At 36.8% G+C, this 21688-nt stretch overlaps 3 protein-coding genes across 3 annotated transcripts; 2 read left to right on the forward strand and 1 right to left on the reverse strand.

The window, feature by feature from the left end:
• Positions 1-6284: 6284 nt before the first annotated feature.
• LOC21388749 (PRA1 family protein G2) lies at positions 6285-6903 on the forward strand. The gene has a single exon (XM_010093943.2). The coding sequence runs from the start codon at positions 6328-6330 to the stop codon at positions 6898-6900; it is 573 nt and encodes a 190-aa protein (XP_010092245.1). The 5' UTR covers positions 6285-6327; the 3' UTR covers positions 6901-6903.
• Positions 6904-7736: 833 nt separating this feature from the next.
• Positions 7737-10802, reverse strand: LOC112090794. The gene has a single exon (XM_024162912.1). The coding sequence runs from the start codon at positions 10761-10763 to the stop codon at positions 7836-7838; it is 2928 nt and encodes a 975-aa protein (XP_024018680.1). The 5' UTR covers positions 10764-10802; the 3' UTR covers positions 7737-7835.
• Positions 10803-18617: 7815 nt separating this feature from the next.
• Positions 18618-21543, forward strand: LOC21388750 (WPP domain-interacting protein 2). Its single transcript, XM_024162910.1, has 3 exons — positions 18618-18717; positions 19052-20244; positions 20754-21543. The coding sequence occupies exons 2-3, from the start codon at positions 19179-19181 to the stop codon at positions 21494-21496; spliced, it is 1809 nt and encodes a 602-aa protein (XP_024018678.1). The 5' UTR covers positions 18618-18717; positions 19052-19178; the 3' UTR covers positions 21497-21543.
• The last annotated feature ends 145 nt before the right edge of the window (positions 21544-21688 follow it).

The following is a 21688-nucleotide window of genomic DNA, read 5'->3' on the forward strand; positions in this document are numbered from 1 at the left end:
TTGTGAATGTCTTAATCAGAATTAAAATGAAAAAGTTATGACATTTTTAAAAATAAAAAATACTGTTCATTAACTTGAGTTTGAGTTTATGAACTCGAGTTGAAGAGAAAACTTAAACTCGAGTTGAAGAGAAAACTTGAATTCAAGTTTAGCTCTAAACTCGATTTAAAACTCGATTTGAAACTCAAATTTTACAAAAGAACATTAACTTAAATAAAATTATAACTTGAGTTTAAATTTTTTCTAAATTTTGTTAGAAAAGAACAACTCCTAGAATTCTCCACATTATCAATCTGTCTTGATTTGGTTCGAGATTTCAGTCCTACTCGTTTTATTAGGTCTCAACCTCAGATTATCACATATTTGTTTGTTGTGCTTTCTGTAATTTGAAATATAATAAAAGAGAATTACATAATCAGGTAGAGAAATATAATAAAAATACACGTATCTTATTTGATAGAATTTTAATTATAATATTCACCATGTTATATTATTATATTTACTTTTTTTTTCTTTTGTTTGATTCTGAGTTTCAAAACTATATAGTAATGTTAGTACTTTTTTCTTTTTTTGGCTGGTTAAAAGGAATATTAGTACTCGAATTTTTCTACCCAACTCACAAGATTCTCCTCTAATGAATACTGCCGCAGAAAGTAGGTTTTTTTCCTTAAGAAATAAGAGAAATATATTAAAATGATTATTTAATAAAATAATTATTCGTAATCATTTTATAAATAAAAATTTTAAAGAGAGATGTGAGGATCACCTTTTCTTTCCCTTATTAAAAATAATAAAAAAAAAATCTTTTCCCTAAAAAAAAAAAAGGAAAGGAAAGATGTGAGGATCAGGACGGGCAACATGGGTTTGTAGGGCCAATTCGAAGAGCCACAAATGAGAAGGGACCCACCAACTATAAATAAGTAAACAAGTAAATTGGTGGGCCCACTTACAAACCAACCAGAAGAAGATAATGATGATGATGAACTAGCGTCAAAATATTATTGAAAAAACGGAGAATTTATTTTAAAAGTGGATAAATATTTTTTTATTAATTTAATTAATTATTTAAAAAAATTATAAATTAAGAAAGATAAAATTTTGATCATACACTTTTAAAATATATTTGTTAGATTACTCTTAATTATTATTATAAAGTATAAAGCTTTTCTCAGCTAATCCTTATTAGGGAAGTTAATCAGTTAGTGAGTTAGAATGTTGTTAGAGTTTGTTAGAGCTGGTATACACGTATAAGATTCTAAGTGGTTGTAGTTTAGATTAGTTAGATATTGATCAAGCTATATATAGCTAATACTGTTTGTACAATCACTAATGAGAAATACAGAATACCAATTCTTCAGAAATCATTCTTTCTCTATTCTCACATGGTATCAGAGCACGTCGATTCTGGTGAGGAAAAAAATTCTCTAACCGCCATGGAAGAAACTTCGAGTTCATCGACCAAATTTGCCCTAATTTCTTTCAATCATCCAATTTCTGTTCGGCTGGATCAATCCAACTTTCTTCCGTGGAGGAAACTGGCTCTTTCGACGATCCGAGGGCACAAACTTCTCGATTTCATTTCAGAATCGAGTATATCTCCTTTGAAATTTCTTTCTGCCGAAGATAAGGCGATTGGCCGGATAAATCCAGATTTCTTAGACTGGGAACAACAGGATCAATTGTTGGTGTCCTGGCTTCTATCTTCGATGACTGAAGCAGTTCTTTCTCGGGTTGTAGATTGCGAAACCTCCTCTCAGGTATGGCATACTCTCAATCTCTACTATGCCGCTCAGATCCGTGCAAAAATCTCTCAGTATAAAACTAAGCTCAAGAACATAAGGAAAGATTCTTCGACTATGAATGACTATCTTCTGCAGATTCGTCAATGTGTAAGTATGTTACGTCTTGTTGGCCATCCTTTTTCTCACAAAGAACATTTAGATGCTATTTTTGAAGGATTGTCTTCTGAGTATGATACATTTATTCTTGCGATTGAGGCTAGAAATGATGATTTTGTTGTTGAGGAAATTGAGTCTCTTCTTCTTTCTCAAGAGTCTCGAATAGAGAAAAATCACAAGTCCCTTGACTCTGCACAAGCCAATTTGGCTTCATCTTCTTCTTTCGTTTCACAATCCAATCAAGGTTTCAAAAAGCAATTTTTTTCGAATCAAAATGCTCATAGTTCTTTTGGCACGAACTTTGGCCGAGGACATGTTCAACATCACTCCTCTTCTCCAAATGTCTTTCAAAATGGCTTTCAGAATAGTCGTGGAGGTCGTTTTCCAGGTCGGGGCCGAGGTCGTGGTTCAGGACGTTTTTGGACCTCAAATAAACCTCAATGTCAACTCTGTGGACGGACTGGTCATATAGTGCTGGATTGTTACTATAGATTTGACCATTCCTTCCAGGGACCCTCTCAATTTCAGAATAGTCACAGACCCTCGCATACCTCCACAACAAATGTTGCAACAGTCTTTAATCCATTTCTAGACCCAGGAATCAAGCCAGCTCAAGCACTGACTGCTACAACAGAAACGATCACTGATTCCAGTTGGTATCCAGATTCAGGGGCTTCCAACCATGTCACCTCTGACGCCTCCAATCTAAGGCAGATGAATGACTATTTTGGGCCTGAACAAGTTTATATTGGCAATGGTAAAGGTCTTTCTATTAAACATATTGGTCAGTCAAATTTTTGTTCTCCTTATACCTCAAAGATTCTTTCTTTACAGCATCTCTTACATGTTCCAGATATTACAAAAAATCTCTTGAGTGTCTCTAAATTTGCTCATGACAATAATGTTTTCTTTGAATTCCATTCTCACAAATGTTTTGTCAAAGATCAGGTTACCAAAATTGTGCTTCTGGAGGAGAATCTTAAAAATGGACTCTATGTGTTTGATCAAAGTCAAGTCAATCTCACCACTCAACCACCAACTTCTCCCTCTCCACTGTTGTCAACCTCTTCCACTCAGTTCTCATCTCCACCGTGTGAACAGTCCTCATCAAGCTTATTTGCTCATACTGTTGATGTACATCCATCTTCTTCTTCTTTTAATTGTTCAGTTTTTGAACTGTGGCATAATAGACCGGGGCATCCCTCAGCCAAAATTGTAAACACAGTTCTTAATACTTGTAATGTTTCTCATCGTAATAAAAATCTCACTTCAGTTTGTTCAGCTTGTTGTCTTGGAAAAATTCACAAATCTCCTTTTTCTTTGTCTACTACGGTTTACACTGAGCCTTTACAACTTGTGCATTCTGATTTGTGGGGACCAGCCCCTATTCAATCTTCTAGTGGTTATAGGTATTATATCAGCTTTATAGATTCTTTCTCTCGGTATACATGGATTTATATGCTCAGAAATAAATCTGATGCTTTTCAAACTTTTGTTAACTTCAAAAATCAGGTTGAATTGCAACTAAACTTTAAAATTAAATCCATTCAATCTGATTGGGGAGGTGAATATAGAGCTTTCACAACCTTGCTTGCATCCCATGGTATTGTTCATCGTGTTTCTTGTCCTCATGTGCATGAACAAAATGGTGTGGCGGAGAGAAAACACCGTCATATTGTTGAGAATGGCTTGACCTTGCTTGCTCATTCATCTGTACCTTTAAAATACTGGGATGAAGCTTTTAGAACAGCTGTTTACCTTTACAATCGTCTTCCTAACTCTGTTCTACATTTTCAGAATCCACTTCAAGTGTTGTTTCACACTCTTCCTGATTTTTCTATGCTCAAAGTCTTTGGTTGTGCTTGCTTCCCTTATCTTCGTCCTTACAACAAACATAAACTGAACTTTCGGTCTTCTGAATGCACGTTCCTTGGTTATAGTCTTAACCAAAAAGGCTTCAAGTGTTTAGACAAAAATGGTAGAATTTACATTTGTCGAGATGTCATTTTTGATGAACTGGTTTTTCCTTTTTCAAAATGTGTCATTTCTACCTCTACTTCCAGTCCAGTATCCTCTGTGGCATCTCCGTTCATTCCCACTATCCCTCTAGTTTTTTCCTCTACATGCTCTCATTCCTCTCTTCCTCCGTTGTCTACTTCTCAACCTCCTTCCCCTGTCTCTCTTCCTATTCCTTCTTCATCTTCCATTCCACCATCACCTCATGTCATGACTGATCAAGGTGTTTCTCATGGAATTCCCTCTACTGTTACTAATATTCCTTGTGCAGGGTCCGAAGTTCCTGTCTCCTCTGTGCAGCCTGCAGTGTCCTCTTTGGCTCCAGTTTCAGCCAACGCTCATTCCATGATTACTCGGTCCAAGAGAGGTATTTTCAAGCCCAAGGCTTATGCTGCCACTCTAGAGCCCACATCAGTCTCGGATGCCTTAGCTCAAACACAGTGAAGGGCAGCTATGAATGATGAGTTTCTGGCTCTTCTCCGTAATGGCACTTGGTCCTTGGTTCCTCTACCTGTAGGAAGAAAGCCAATTGGCAGTAAGTGGGTGTTCAAAGTGAAGGAAAACTTTGATGGCACTATTAATAAATATAAAGCTCGATTAGTAGCCAAAGACTTTAATTAAGTGGCTGGATTTGACTTCAATGAAACCTTTAGTCCGGTTGTGAAGCCTTCAACTATTCGGGTAGTTCTTACTATTGCTCTGGCTAGAGGTTGGCATATAAGGCAGTTGGATATCAACAATGCCTTTTTAAATGGTGATTTACTTGAGGAGGTTTATATGACTCAACCACAAGGATTTGAAGATCCTGCAAATCCTCACTTTGTTTGCCGCCTTCACAAGTCTCTTTATGGACTGAAACAAGCTTCTAGGGCCTGGTTTGATAAGTTAAGGAATGCTCTTCTCACTTTGGGTTTTGTTTCCTCCAAGTCGGATCAGTCCTTGTTCATGCGGTTTCATTCACGGCATACGACTTTTGTCCTAGTGTACGTGGATGATATTTTACTTACTGGCAGCAACAGTGATGTGGTTCAACAACTCATTGTGCAATTACATGCTCTTTTTGCTTTGAAGGATATGGGTGCTGTGGATTACTTCTTGGGGATTCAAGTTACTCATACTAGTGATGGAATTCATCTTTCTCAAAAGAAGTATGTTACAGACTTGCTGTGCAAGGCTAAAATGCAGAACGCCAAGGCTACTGGGACTCCTATGACAACGGGTTTGAGGCTTTTAGGCTTTGGTAGTAATGATGTCTCGGATCCTCACTTGTACAGGAGTGTTGTTGGTGCCCTCCAATATGTTACCATCATTAGGCCTGAATTGTCATACTCAGTTAATCGGGTGTGTCAGTTTATGCATAGACCTCTTGAGTCTCATTGGCAGGCTGTCAAACGAATTCTCCGGTACTTGAAAGGTACACTCGATTTTGGTCTTCATTTGCAGCAGTCGAGTAAACTTGATTTGGTGGCCTTCTGTGATGCTGACTGGGCTTCCGATCCTGATGACAGAAGGTCTACCTCAGGTTATTGTGTTTATTTGGGATCAAATATTGTCTCTTGGAGTTCAAAGAAGCAACATACTGTGTCCAAGTCTTCCACGGAGGCAGAGTATAGGAGCTTAGCAAATGTAGTGGCTGAAATCACTTGGTTAATGTCTTTACTGCAGGAGCTTCGAGTTGAGGTGCAGGGCAGGCCTGTAGTTTGGTGTGATAATCTCAGTACTGTTCAGCTTGCTGTCAATCCTGTTTTGCATGCAAGAACAAAACATGTCGAACTTGATTTGTACTTTGTTAGAGACAAGGTGATTCAGAAGTTGATTGAAGTCAAGCATGTTCCTGCTTTGGATCAGGCAGCAGATGTTCTTACAAAACCCATCTCCAGCTCAAAGTTTCCAGATTTCCGGTTCAAACTCAATGTTAAAAGTCTTTCCACATTGAGTTTGAGGGAGACTATTAGGGAAGTTAATCAGTTAGTGAGTTAGAATGTTGTTAGAGCTTGTTAGAGCTGGTATACACGTGTAAGATTCTAAGTGGTTGTAGTTTAGATTAGTTAGATATTGATCAAGCTATATATAGCTAATACTGTTTGTACAATCACTAATGAGAAATACAGAATACCAATTCTTCAGAAATCATTCTTTCTCTATTCTCACAATCCTAATTAAGTACACACCAAACCAATCCCCATGACTGGTGGCCTTAAAATATTTTCATTCAAACCAATTCAAATATTTTCATTCAAACCAATTCAAATATTTTCAACTCCATTCTCACAAACCAAACATCATCAATCACTACTACTTTCTTCACATTATTGCCCATCACCTTCGAATCATGTTTTTCATCTAACTTTTTTTTTTTTTTTTTTTTTTTCCTTTAATTTGGTTCTAATTTCATTACAAGAAGAAGAAGAAGATGAGATCAGGTGAAGATCGTAACCAATCCCAATACACCACTATTCCCATCTCCCCGGCTGACGTCATCTCAAGATCCCTCCACAACCTCTCTGCCGCCGCCGCCCTCCGCCGTATCTGGCCGGAATTCCTCGGCGCCGGCGGTGGCGCCGTCGACCGCCCCCACTCCCTCTCTGACGCCCTCGACCGACTCCGCAAGAACTTCAGGCGGTTCCGCGTCAATTACGCCTACATCACGGCGGTCGGTGGCGCCGTCTCCCTCATCGGCGCCCCCGTGGCGCTCTTGGCAGCGGTGGGCGTGGTGGCCTTGTGGCTGGTGCTGTACTTCTTTAGAGAAGATCCTCTGGTAGTGTCGGGCTACCACATAAGCGATCGGGCACTGCTGCTCGGTCTCGTCCTCGTAACCATCGCCACCGCTTGGTTCTCCAGCATTGGCCGGAATTTGGTGATCGGTACTGGGGTCGGGGTGGCGGTCTGCGGCCTTCACGGGGTTTTGATGAATCCCGAGGGCTTCTATCTCAATGAGAATGAAGCCACGTCGGCCAATCTCATCCAACCGAATGCCGCATCATAAATACCGCCAAACCGATTGAACCAAACTAATCCGCATGATAACACGGTTTAGTTTAGTTTAGTATAATTTGTTTCAAAAACTGATTTTCAAGATCTCTCCTTTTGTTTTCAAGTTTCTTTCTTTCTTGATTTTCTTGTTTGGATAAAAGAAATCATTCTTTTCTTCCTCTCTCTATGATTTGGAAGTTTTCCCTTCCAGTTGCTAGTGTTTGCAAATTCATTTCTTTCTTTATTTTTTGTTGAAGTGATTTTGTTTGTAACAAGATTTGAGACCCGTGAGAGAACTTCAAACATGTATTTGTTGGAACACAGTTATAGAATAATCAAAGTGTGACTTGTAATTAAATCAGTGTTGCCGAATTACTTGTAATCGAATGATCTTATTGGAAATTTTTTTTTTTCCAACTTTGTTCTAGTACTAATTATTGTACTGCTTTTCTTTCTTTCTTTGTTTTTTTTTTTTTTTAATTAATGTTATAGTGTAATCCAATGATTAGGTCAAACAGAAAACAGAGATGAAACGGATTAAGGCGACAGTTCAAAGTATAAACAGAAATGAAAGTTATTTTTCCATAGCAAAATTTGCCATCTTTTTGTAGCAGTACATCTCTTTTGTCCATTTCGTGATGTCAAAAAAGTTGATTAAGTTGATCAAAATAATTTAACTAGTGGATTTGATTAGAGATGTTAATTACAAACTTACACTAGCCTTAATTTTGTACTTGTACAGTAAACTGCATTGCGATGTGCATATATCTTTGACAAGAACATCATATACTGAAGAGGAAGTTTAATGGGAAAATTGCTAATTGTACAACTAACTTTGATAAACCCTGTTAACAAAAACTGAGTTTCCACTTCTACAGAATGTTAAACAATATAATTTGATTTGTTTCCAAATGGGAAACTAAGTAACGACAGAAGTAGAAAACTAGTCTATATCTTGCTTCTCATCCTGACAAGCTTGGCCAGAGTTTCTTGAGCTGCCAAGGTTTGAGCATGGTTATGCCCCAGCATCACAGTCCTAATACTAATACAAGTTCTGCAAAGCTCTTCCCCGCTGTCGAAGTGCCCGCCTCTGAGCAACAATTTCGCCCTCGTCTCCAGCAGCGTCGCCTTCAATAGCGTCACGTCTTGCCACACGTACTCATCCACCCTCTGACCCCCGCCCCCCTTCACCCGATTCTTCTTCCAACACAACGATCCATGGCACCAATCTTGTATTTGCGACACGAAAGACTTCTCTACTTCCTCCAGCACATTAGTGCACACTTTCAGAAGTTCTAACGCCGAGTTGCACCTAGAAAATGTCGCGAAAGCCCTTATTGCCAGCGGAAGAGCCGTCCTTCTAATGTACAAGACCATGTCAATCGCCTTTAGTTGGACTAGCGGGGGCTCCGATTTGAACCCGAACACGAGGAATGCAGAGGCCCACAGATGGTCCGAGTTCACCACAGGGTTGCCAATTTTCCTAATGCCTTCAACTGTGCCCTTTGCAGCTTGCAAGCTTTGGCCTCTTTTTGCGAAAACCTGAGTTATGGGATGGAATTGGATCCAACACCCTGTGGCGGCAGCCTGCTTGTTGTTGGCTCGGCGCGCTAGTCCTAATTTAATTAAAAGAAGCGTGGAATCTTCTTCGCTCTTCCATTTTTGTGCTGCTAAACAACCTGAGCAGCAAGTAATAAAAGACGCCGCGCTCAGGCATAGTCTGGTCCACTTCCTAAACTGGCTTCCGGCTGCAGCAGACATATTATCAGCTGCTGCGCCCAGCAATGTCGCGGTGATTGGCGATGGGGCAAACCAAGCACCAACGAGCAGCATTCTTGCGGCTAGCCTGTTTGCTCTTCTTCCGCTACTAGTTTCTTGTTGCAACACCGCGAAGCAAAAGGACAAGACTTTCATAAGGAAAGGATTTTTCTCGCAGTATTGTTCTTCATCGATGGTGATAAATGAGCACGGAGAAACCTCGTCGATTTGGACCCGGTTGATGGATTCAAACAAAGCGGAAGGGGTGATCCCAAGCTCGGAAAGTAAGGACCCAACAAGCCACAAGCCAAAGCTCAATCTCCCCAATTTCTCATCAAATTTCTTGAGAAACTCCGTTTCCTCAGCCGGGTAATCCTTCCTCCTCCTCCCTCTAATCAAAACCATAGCGTCCGCGGCGGGCAACGGCGGAAGCTGCATTGCCTCAAAGTTCATGACTTTAGACAATCTAGTAGTGATAATGACATGAGTCCCTCCAGTGTTCCTTGGAATCAAATCATGCAAGTCTTTCCCCTCCCACCACTCCCTCTCACTCTCAAGATTATCAACGATCAACAAATAAGGCATGTCCCGGAACAGCTCCCTCTTGACCCGCTTAAACGCCTCGAGTTCTTGCTCCTCAAAGCTCCGAATCCTGCCCCGATCCTTCTCGGGATCGGCACTAACATCCAATCCCAGATTCATGGACAGATTGAGTATGTCTTGCCTCAAATACCTTGCTTCACCACCAATCCACAAAACCATCTTGTATCGTTGAGAATACCTATAAGCAAATTCCAAGGCAAGCTCTGTCTTTCCAATGCCAGGAATCCCATTTATGCAAATCACACTAGTATTACTATTACTGCTACTAGTAATATTTCCCAAGTTCTTGTAATTCCCACTTTTACACTTCTTGTACTTAGAAGACCTCTTACCACCACCAATGCCATTACCATTCTCCTTGCACTTCCCCAATTCCAAACTAATAAACTTACTACCCCCTCCTAATTTGGTGGGGCCCACATCGGACTCCTCGTCCGCCAGGCCTTCCGATTGGCCGCTGCCGCCACCGCCGCCTTTACCACCCTGCAAAGAACAACAACATTCTCCTCCGAAAAATGCGGCCTCCATCTCGGCCAACTCCTTCTCCCTCCCAACAAAAAACCAATTCCTCGGAAACGGCAACTCCTCCAAACAAGACCCCAATTCCACCTCCGACTCCGCCACGCTCAGCTTCGACCGCAGAATCGCCGCCGCCCTCGCAATGCAACCCCTCCAGTTCCCCCCACTCGCCTCCAGCTTAGCCTCCTGGCATCTCGAAACCCCATCCATGGCCTCTCTCCCTTCCTTATCCAACACAATCTCCCCGGGCCCCACGTTTTCGAAGAATATCGGAATCAAATTCTTCTTCTGAGAAAAGAATCTCATCTCTTCAACACTCGAATGATTGAAGAAACTACTCCGGGTTACCACCACAACACCGTAAGTAACCGAGCAGATTACCCTATCAGCAATCTCATGGCTCTGAGAATCTCCATACTTGGCCCTATCAGCAACAAAGCAAGCAATTCCCTGAAGCTCAAGCTCCGACTTCAGCCACTTACAGAACCTGACCAAATTACCATTCTGCCCATGAAATCCGACATAGACGTCGCAGCTCCTGAGCTTGACGTTGTTGGTGGCGGCGGAAGGAGTGGAGCATTTGGCGAAGGAGATTCTGGGTGGGACCGGAGGGGAAGAGAAGGAGATTCTGGGGGGGCCCCCCCAGGCATCGGTGGCCGCGGCGGCGAACTCGTAGGGATCGGACGGCGGAGTGTAGGAGGAGCTGGGGATGTCGTCTGATGAGACGAGCGGTGGTGATGAAGGGCGGGGGTTGTCCGGCGGAGGTGAAAGGTGGGCCCTGGGAGAGATGTAGGGAGATTGGAGGGCGGAGACGAAGGCGGAGGAAGGTGGGGAGATTAAGGACGGTGAGTTGTACGGAGATGGTACTTCTTCTTGATCTGTTGAGTTCTTCATGTCTGGATTTTTGTTGTCGTCGTTTATGGAACTTGAAGTTGAAGAAGAAGTGGTGACTTTGATTTTGAGGCCTCTACTAGACATTGTTGCTTCTTCATCCATGGCTGCTGCTATATTATATTTTTGTAGATCTCTCTTTCACTTCTCTTCTTGCTCTTCTTATGGTTCAGATTATTATGCACTGTGAAAGATAAAAATGAAATATTATATATATATATATATATATATATGTATACACACACAATGAATGTGACGAAAGAGTTTTGTCAGAAATATGAATGCAACAGTGGAAGCAAAGGCCTTCAAACAGTAACGAGAAGAAATAAGAGAAGGAAAAATCTGAACATCTGATGTAATATTAGCTATTTTGTGGGGCCAATCTTATTTTTCTCACAAGTTTTGGAAGTTGGATTTGACCAGCACTACGTAAATCAAAAGATGAGATTGAGAGAGATGATTCGTGTTTATATCCTCTGGTTATAAATAATGGAGTATATGTGTGTAATATTACTGCTTGTTTTTATTGGTAACAAAAAGTGGTTTATACACGAGTGATTCAAATGGATCTTTTACCTTTTATTTTCATTTTCTTCTTGTGAGAACACCATTTTTCTTCTTCTTGTTCTTCTCCGTTTTCTGTGTGTTTGACGAAAGCTGCTGTTTGAGAAGATGGGAATCTGATGCATAGCATGGGGTTGGAATATGGATGGATCTAATAATAAGGTTTTGAGTTTTGAACATTAAAATAAAATATTCACAGAAATTTTGCTTAAAAAGATGTTTCAGCCTTGCACTGGCTTAATTAATGGTGGAGCTAATATTATTATAATAACATGCATACGCCTTTCTATGTAGTTGTGGCTATTTCTTTTTGTTTTATGTGTTGTACACACTACACACGTTAACATGTCTTTCAAAATGGGGTTTCCCCGATCTATTTTTTATTTTTAGATCTGAACAAAATTAAGTTTGTTAATTTAAATTTAAACGTAATTTTATAAAAAATAAAATACAATTATTTTTAAAAATCTTTTATCATAATAAAATTTAAATTTCAAATTTAAATCAAGTGAAATGAACATAATTTATCTCTTTCATCGTTTATAATATGACAGTTATAACATAGAGCATGATTGATACTGATAGTGTGCTTTTTCAAGTTCTACCGTGAAATGAAAAGAAGTGTTTTTCTTTTTTTTGTCGTAAAAATCTTCTTCAAAGCAATAATAAATAGTGTATTTTTTCAGTGGGAAAGCCGTACTAATAAGACTACAGATAATCGAATCTGATAAAAACACATCAAAATAAAAAAAATATAAAATAAACAATTTTTTATACATATTAAATTACTGAAAACAAAACCTTTCGGATAATTCATATCTTGAGTGTAAATATACATCATATATGAGTAAATGTACAATTAAGTCTTCTACAAATCCAGTCCTAATCTAACATGGGTGTTTTCTTACGGTCAGAGAAGCCAAAGGTTTTGGTCAGAAAAAAGGACATTGGGAACTGTGATCAAATTCAGACTTCAGACCTTGTTGTTTGCATTGGCATTAGAGTTCAATGTTCATTCATGGGTTTACAAACTCCAACCAAGTACCACTACTTCTTCAAATTTTAATTTACCCACTTATAAATTTGGAAAAATTGCAGGTTTTTTTTTGTCTGACACAATTTGGAAATATTTACATTGGAAATTGGAGTATAGACCAGTCCACTCACGACCAACTATTAATATAATGGTATCTTAGCAAAAAATAAAAAAATAAAAAAAAACCTATTAATCTAATAGTATTACACATATTATTTTTCCTTGAATTTGTAAAAGCTGAAAGGTATCTTTTATGAAATATTATCTTATCATGTCATGATATAAAAATATTTATTTTCCTAAATGGATTAAATTAGAAGCTCACATTTGTCCACACAATGACAAAAACAATTTTAATTTTGATTTTGAAACAGAAGCTGCGCTGTATTAATATCCTGTTTATTATCTGTTTCAAATGATAAGGGTAAGACGGAGTGAATGCTTTATGCTTCTAACGCAGCCCAGCCAAGCAAAATCAAATCAACTTATTTGAATTCTAATAAACACCCAGTTGCCTTTTTATTCTCTTTTTTACCCCCTCATTACTAAACTTTTTGGTTTGTGATGATTGGGTCAATCTGGAAAGCCCTTCTCATTTATTTATATAATAATAACGTCTTAGCCATGATCTTTTGGCTTTGGACCAGTAGTTAACTTTTGTAATTGAAAAAGAAAAAGAAAATGAAAATTATATTCTATTGTTTGTTTGAGTTGTCTGTCATTATTATCCTATCTTAAGGCCCACTAAGTATTACACAGCCGGATTCAATTAGTTTACACCTTGTTTAATTAATTAAGTGATCAATGGCTAAAAGGCCACTTCAATTGAAAATCATATTAAAATTATAAAGTAAGCAAAATGTGATCTCTATCTATCTTTACAGTCATTTTACAGCTTCTATTGTCATGGACGGATTCCTTATTATGATATTAGAAAAGACAATACATATATAATGTGGAAGGAGAATTCCGGATAAGGTATAAAACTAAGGAAACGTTTAGTTCATATATCAGAATCATTTTCGATTTACGTGTATTTTTATGAGAGAAAATATTATAGCAAACTATAAATCATAATTTAAATCATAGTATAAATCCTCTTACTAAATATCTCCTAATATATTCTATCGACAGAAAGAGATTTCTTAATAAGGTATTATGTACAGTTTTATACTATCAAAATACATCAACCTCCGTTAAATTTACATAATTTAATACGATTTCAATGTAAATTTTGACGGTTTAAAGCTTAATATTGATCATAGCTCACTAAGCTAAGCATTTAGGACGGTATAAGGCAAGAAATCGAGAAAAGAAAGAGCTCGATCGTTTCAACGCTTACGTGCATTTCATCAACCACGAAATAATACGTGAGTTGATTTATGGTGAAGTGATCGTGATAGATTTATTTGTTAGACGAATTTCGACGGTTCTTTCATTTAAATTGTGTTTTATTCATATATACACATTCACACACACACACACACACACATATATATATATATATATATGTATATGTATATATGCACTCGAGAATCTCCATTTAAAAGCTCGTTAGGCTATATAATAATACAAGATGAAAGCTAGACCAGAAAATACTCAAGGCAAAAATATGAGCTTACCCCACTAGACATTAAGCATACATCATGTTCCTGTATGGAAACAAAGTGTTTTTCTGATCAGTAAAGTTAATTAGAAGGAGATAAGTTCATTGATCTCATAATATAACAGCGGATTATGACATTGATCATCACTAAAGGAAAATTAGTTGTAAATCTTTTTTTTTTAAATTAAGTTGTTGCGATTTTACAAGTGGGAGCTCCACAATAAGCAAGTGGCAATGCATATATCACCACCGGCAAAGAATTAAGCAGAAGACACGTACAACATTGCACTATCGAAACGGGCTATATATATATATACATACATATTTTAACGATAACATTAGTTACAACATGCATCTTATATTACGATAGCCTAAGACACACACATGTCAGATAAACATCAAGTATCATATATATATATATATATATATATATATATTACATACACACACACACATATATATATATATATATAATAGCAATTCACAAAACAAGTGAATTATCATTTTAGTACGTGCAACCTTTTAAAATCAATTGATGTAATATTTTTTTAACATTAAATAATAAAAAAAATGACGACTCACGTACTACTCAATTAGTATAAATATTGAAATGTTAAATTGAGACCTAATTATATATACTCAATTGGTATATATATGCATGCATAACAACATGATATATAGAATTTCACTCATGCATTAATATTCATATAGATACCTATATAATAAGTTAATAATATTAATAGATGTAGATGTAAATACATTATATTGTGACTGAAAAAGAAACATCATATATAATACCGAAATAGTAGAAAATATGTCAATATGAAAAATTTAAGAAAGTATATAGACTAATTTTTAATTATAGAAATTAATAGGTCATAACTTGTCAAGTTATGGTTCATAACCAGATAAGTTATGGACAAACTTGTCAAGTTATGGTTCATAACCAGACAAGTTATGGACAAAAACTGTGAATTATAGACAATAATTTGTCAAGTTATAGTTCATAACTAGACAAGTTATTGACAAAAATAGTAATTTGGCCTATTTATTAACTTATGTAAATTATTGGTCTATTAATTTTAATTCATCTCAAGTCTTGGCCTATTTCTCTCTTTCTCCCTATATAATATTTATTTCTCATTAGCTCAACATTGGTCCTTAATTTATACATATAGAGGACGGTATATTACTAGTTACTAGTTTTGTAAAAGAAGAAAAATTAAAGGGCGGTGGAAACTTTGGTTCCCTTGAAAGCTATATGGATCTATATCATTCGTTAAAAAAAAAAAAAAAAAAAAAAAAAAAAAAAAAAGAGAGAGAAGAACAAGAAGAAAAATGAAAGACATTAATTATAAGTACAATATCTAAGGTGAACATGCAGAAGTAGATAAGCGTAGGATATATATAAGCCATGTCTGCCTGTTTCCACAAGCACAATCAATACAAGGCTGACCATATTTGTCAATAACGCGCCATCTGTGATCTCTATATGAATATAGATATATATATATATATATATTGATTTATATGCTACTGCATTTTTGTAGTAAATGCATGTGGGTCGTCAGAAAAATGGATCAATCTGCCTGGACCCATATATATATATATATATATATATATGTACTCTCACAATATGAGTTGCATCAATAATAGAGAGCCACATTGTGTGTGTGTATATATATATATATATAATTATATATATAGCACCGTAAATTATAAACCTGCTGCCAGCTCAATGTAAAAGATTAATTTGAAGTAGAAACCTGGAATCATGAATATTTTACTCTTTGAAATTGGAGAGGCGAGAACTTCAAATGTAATCATAATTCATTTTGGTACAAATGAGATAAGTATAATGTGTACAATATTAAGGGGGTAACACCGTTTAAGAATTTAATAGACTATAATAGCAATACACTTTCTTCTTTTTATATCTTGAGTAGACTTGGAATGCATAAATTACACCATAAAAGTAACCTAAAAGGAATGAAAATGCCTATCAAAATTTCAAGATGTTGATGTATAAGCAAATAAAGCTAAGTCTTCTCCCGTTCCCATACAATTAAACCTAATTTAGAAATATAATCTGAATTTATGGAAATACAGTAAGGTAATATTAATATTAATGTTAATACTTGCTGTTGAAACAACTAATATGAATACTTATTATATCACATGTAAATTACACACGTTCAAAAAAATTGCTAAATATACTCTTATTGGGGCTCAGTAGATTCCGCAAGTATGATGTGGATGGGTAGCAAATTTGCATTTTCGACTTGGTTAGCTGTCTGTTGACTCGACTGCGTCGGCTATGGTGGGAGACGACGGTGAATACTTATTTTTGAATTGGAGCTGATTCTTAATTAGGGTTCATAGTGTGAGATTAGTTAAGGTTCAGAATTTAGATATAAATAAAGAGTAGTATAGACTTTATACGGCTTGAAAGTGATGTGAATCAAAGAAAGCAATAAAATGACAGATGAGTTCTTAAGTTGGATGCAGCTAATCTAGTGCATGCTATATAAACCGCAGCTTTACCAGCACGAAATCCTCGGTTATTGAGGCCTCATTCGCTTCATAAATTTAAATTTTTAATTCGAGTTAAGATATGATATTTTTTGAGAATTTTTAATTGTAATAAAAATAGTTAGATGTGATATTTTTTAAGAATTTTTAACTGTAAAAATTTAAAATTAAAAATTTAAATCTGTAAAATAATGAGAATATCAAAGAGCTTATTTCAGAAGTGTGCAGTGACGATGTCAGCTACGTCTCCCGAATTGGTAAATAGCGTAGCCCACTGTTTAGCAAATTTTGCTATTTCCTAAACCTGTGATTTTGTGTGGTGTGATTAAATTTTATGCCTCATTTTGTTGCCATGTTTGTAATTTTGGATTGCTCTGCTGACTGCTCTTCGTTAATAAAAGTAATACATTTTTTGAAAAAAAAAAAAAAAAAAAAAATTTGTATGCAGCCTGATTAACTCCATAACAGTTCAAAAAGGACCGGTGCAAAAAGAAAGGCCCATGTTTAGAGATGATCCCACTTATACGAAACATTTGAGACCCGTTTATTTTATATACTCAAATTTAAATTATTAATTCTGTTGTATTATTTTTTTTTTTATTAAAAGTTTAAATTTAAAATATTAAAATTAAGAATTATAGTTTAAGTATATATTTCAAAAGGGCCTCACATTACTACCATGTTCCTTCTTATGCTACACCTAAGTCGTTTTGGGTCACTAAGAAAGTGTATAATAATGGAGAGAATTAATTGTTTCTCCTTTTATCATAATAGTAAGTTTCTTCTAACATTATTGTTATGCTAATAATAAGATACTAATTTATTCTATATCAACATTATACTTCTTTCAAAATGATTGTTTTTATGAAACAAAACTTTGTAATTTGTTAAATAAAATAAATACCCAACGACTTACTTTTATGTTTGGTATGTAGAACTAGCTAGTCCTTCAGAAAATACTCGAGCAAATACACGTTGTTGTAACTACATAACTATGTGAGTGGGGGCATGTGTCCTCGCTCAGCTCAACAATAAAATCTCAAAACTAATAAATAAAAGTTCATCTTTCATGTGTTTTTATATTGCATCCCCGCTTAAAAAAGGTTTCCACCTTTACCATTAATCACACATCTATTTATAGCAATGGCAAAACCACTTAAGGGACCGGCAGATACCCCACTCAAATTTTATAATTTTTGTACATAATTAAACGTTTTCTAAAATTTAAGATAGGACCCCATTTAATAATTAGAACTTATAAAAACATCTTTATTCAAACTTATTTTATTCACTAGAAAAATTTTTAAACCTCAAGTAAACAGGGACGAAGCCATTGCATCGCATCACCAAGTGGGGCTTATTATTTTTTTAATTTGCAATTTTATACATTTCATTTATACCAAATATTTCGATAACCTCCCTAAAAGTTGAAGACTCTATTTTTTTTTTCCCCCCGAAACGTCGAATGTTACTGGTATATAATAAAATTTTTTCTAAAAATACTTATGAAATTTTGACTCGCGCCATTTATTATATAGTAAAATTTATAATTGTGTTGTAATTGAATAATTACAACATTTATTATATCTCTATTTGGTGAAAAGCTATTATTACTTTTTCTCGGCCTCACTTTATTTATTTATTTTTACTCCACTACTGATAAATCTCCCTAATTAAAATTCTTAGCTTCATCCGTAGGATTTTATTATCAGTAAAGTTAATTTTTAATTTGTTGAATCTAATCGGAATCTAATCAAAATAGCAATAAATTAAAGAATATATTGAACAGATAAATTATGAGATAAATTTAAGAGTTGAAAATAGGGTCTTTTGATTGTTTATTTTTTGAGTGTACTATAGAATTCTGCCAAAATGAAAAGGAAGAAATAATAGAGAGAGATAATAGAGGGTCAAAAGCGTAAAATGAGGAGGGAATAGAGGACCAATTCCTATGTTTGATGTGTGGCGTAGGTGTAAAGAGATTGATTAGATTAGATCATCGTGATTTGATCCTGTGGCCAGCGGTGCCCACTTGGCCGTCGGTGTTTCGTGGGCCCACTTTCCTTTCCTTTCCCTTTTTTATTTGGATAATTTCGTATTAGTAATTACTTCTTCTTTTAATAAACGATGAATAATAATTACTGAACTTATACAAAGAGAGGAGACTAATAAATAGTTGATCGTAAAATAAATGCGAATTTAATTAAAGTTATTTATTTTCTCATCCATCTTTCACAGCCTATAAAAATCCCAATCCAGCTCCTGTTTAGGGTTTCCATGTCCTTTCATTTCCTTAATTTCTCCTTCTTTAATCTTCTTCGGTACGCATCAATTTCTCTCTTCTTCTTCTTCTTCTTCTTCTGATTAATTAATTCATTTAGATTTTCACCATTTCTTTCATTATTCGATTCCAGTTTTTATATATATATATTTATGTACATATATTTGTTTGATTCTACTGTTTGTTTCTCTTATTTCTGAATCGAGGTTTTTTTTTTTCTACTTTGATCCGTTTATTCTTCGATTTCGCAATTCTTTGATAATTCGATTCCGTTAATTCATGATATTGTTTCTGTTTTTCGATCCAAATTGATTAACAAGATTCGAACTTTGATCGGGATTTGATTTTGGATTCATTTGGGATTTTTTTGCTAGATTTTGAGCCATGAACTGGAATGATACGTAGTTTTTGTTGCTCTTGATCGAGAGAGAGAGAGAGAGAGAGAGAGAGAGAGAGAGAGAGAGAGAGAGAGGGACCCTGGAATTTTTGTTTTGTTTTGTTATGGATTTGGAAAGTGAATGTTTATCTCTCAAATCCAATTCCACACAAGACGATCAATTAGGACCAGGAAAAGTCTCTCCTGATCATCATAATGGGATTAGGAATAACGGGTCTTGTGCTAAAGAGGTTGTTGATAGATTGGGTTCCTCTGAAAATTTAGGAGATAACTGGCCAGAGGATGTGGACAGCCCGCCACAGCCGGCGAATTCGAATCCTTCCGAATCGAAATCGCCTGGTGGGGTCTCGCCTGCGACAACCAAAGGTTTTGGATTGAAGAAGTGGCGGCGAATTAGGCGAGATTTTTTCAAGGATTCTGTTGCCACTCTAGTTGATAATGATTCTAGTAAAATGTTGAAGAGGGTCTTGCCTAGTAATGCAAACCCTATTAAGACTCAGCATTCAGGTCTTGACATCAATGTCGGGGCCGTTGATGGATTCACGATTCGTGGGTCCGGTTCTGACTCTAGGAATGCTGTGGGATCTGTTTTTGCAGCCGGGACGGATTCCGAGAACAGCGAGGATCGAAGTAGCAAGTCCTCAACGGCTGCAAGCGCTCCTAAGGCGAGGTTGGACCTGCCTGCGATGATGGGGCATATGCGGGATAAGAACAAGGCGAAGAGTGGGGTTGGAAAGAGTTTTGGGAATTCTTCGTCTCAGAGAGTTCCGCTGGGAAAGGGAGGAAAGGTGGAGAGCAGTAAGAAGGCTCGAGGAGAGAGGGTCAAAATCGAGAAGGAAAACTCTTACTCCAGCGTAGAATCGGACTCGAGAAGCTCCAATGTTTTCTTTATGCAGAGTACAAATGTGACTAGTAACGGAAAGCAGACCGGAAGGAGGTCCCTGAGTTATGACGAGGAGAATAGTGATGAAGCTCATGAAAGTGAACAACAGTTTAGTGAGGAGGTTCAAACTGGTTATAGCAAAGAGAATGTGGGTGATGTTGAAGATTCACAAGGTGATTCAGCTGCGGATGTATCTTGGGGAATCAAGGAAGAATCTTTGACGAACCGGGATCCACTGGCTGATTCTATCCTTAGCCTCCAATCTGTACAAGAAGCACTTGAAAGAGGTTAGTCATTGTTCGCCCTAACAACTTCAGTCTTATGTAACAACTATGAGATAGTTATTATTTTGATTATCATTATTTTGGTCTCGCTTGAATGCTTTACTGCGGGATCCAGAATAGCAACAAATGTATTTATGCTTTTCTTCATTTGGTTATTTTTCACAATTACATTGTTAGAATAGCAACAATTTGTTTGAATCACTTTCTCCTCTTTCTTTAACTAGCTATATTTCTTCAGGCCTGTGTGAGAGAATGGTAATGGTCCAATGACAATGAAACTTCACAAACTAGAAACTTGTTTCTAAGCACACTACCCTTATTCTTTGTATTATTACAAGGAAACGTACAAACTCATCAAGTAACTTGATGTAAAATCTTCCCTTATTTCTGAATTATTTTTTGGATAAAGTTCAAGCTCAAGATGCTTGCTTTTTGTGGTAAAGCTTTTTATTACCGGACAAGTTGTGTTAATGTTCAGAACAACAATTGTTATCCTCTGTGTCCTCTTGCAGAAGTTCAGGAATTAGGACAAATTGGGAAGGAACCTATAGCATCGCTCGACAAGCTGATGGAGAATAGTAGTGTGTCTGCTGATTTCACCGAACTGGGAACTCAAGAACCTAACCAGTCCAACCAGTTGGGTTCTGACAAAACCATGCAAACAGTTGTGAGTTCCTTGCAGGCTAAGGTATCAAGCTTGGAAGAGAATGTGAATGTATTGGAAACTGAACTGGGAGAGGCAAGGGCTATACTTGTGGCGAAGGAGTCTAAGGTTACCGAACTCGAGGCCACCATAAAAAGTATAAAGTCTCCAAAAGAAGAATCGGGTAGCGCAATAGATTTAGAGGAGAAGAAACATAAAGAGACAGAGAATGATATTGAGAGCTTGTTTAAGCAAAGGATCGAAGCTGAAATCGAGTATCTAGCACTAACAAGGGCCACGCAGAGTTTGAAGACTTTGGCTGGAAATCAAGCCATGATCTTGAAAGAACAAGAAACCGTGGCTAAGGAACAGGCACGGGTGCTTAACAGGCTCGGAGATGTCGCGAACAAAGCTGCAAATCTAAAGAAAGAAGCGCAGGAGTTCGAAAAGTATCATGGTGATATTTTAGAGACTGAAGAGGTTTTAGTTACTCAGAGAGGGGTATATAATGTTACGTGGTGTTTTTGTATACAATTTATATTGCTTTTCCTAGTGCTTTGGTTTTTTGTCTTGCAGTTATCGCCCAATCCTGGGGAAGTTGCACCCACCTAAAGCTCTCAACTTTACTAGGCCCTCTTCTCTCTCTCTCTCTCTCTCTCTCTCTCTCTCTCTCTCTCTCTCTCTCTCCTCTTTGGGTACTGTTTTCCACATTTCTGGGCTAGTACATGTGGATGTTAATTTTGGTTGCTAAGATTTTGAACCATTATCCTTCCCCCCCCCCCCCCCCTCCCCCCCCTTGTCTGC

This window comes from Morus notabilis, unplaced genomic scaffold, assembly GCF_000414095.1.
Source record: "Morus notabilis unplaced genomic scaffold, ASM41409v2 Scaffold595, whole genome shotgun sequence".
Taxonomy (NCBI): domain Eukaryota; kingdom Viridiplantae; phylum Streptophyta; class Magnoliopsida; order Rosales; family Moraceae; genus Morus; species Morus notabilis.

Bases quoted from the DNA above. Each gene is read 5' to 3' on its own strand.
- LOC112090794 (XM_024162912.1), bottom strand. From the start codon at position 10,763: ATGGATGAAGAAGCAACAATGTCTAGTAGAGGCCTCAAAATCAAAGTC.
- LOC21388749 (XM_010093943.2), top strand. From the start codon at position 6,328: ATGAGATCAGGTGAAGATCGTAACCAATCCCAATACACCACTATTCCC.
- LOC21388750 (XM_024162910.1), top strand. From the start codon at position 19,179: ATGGATTTGGAAAGTGAATGTTTATCTCTCAAATCCAATTCCACACAA. The intron at 20,245-20,753 runs GTTAGTCATTGT...GTCCTCTTGCAG, and splicing joins ACAAGAAGCACTTGAAAGAG to AAGTTCAGGAATTAGGACAA.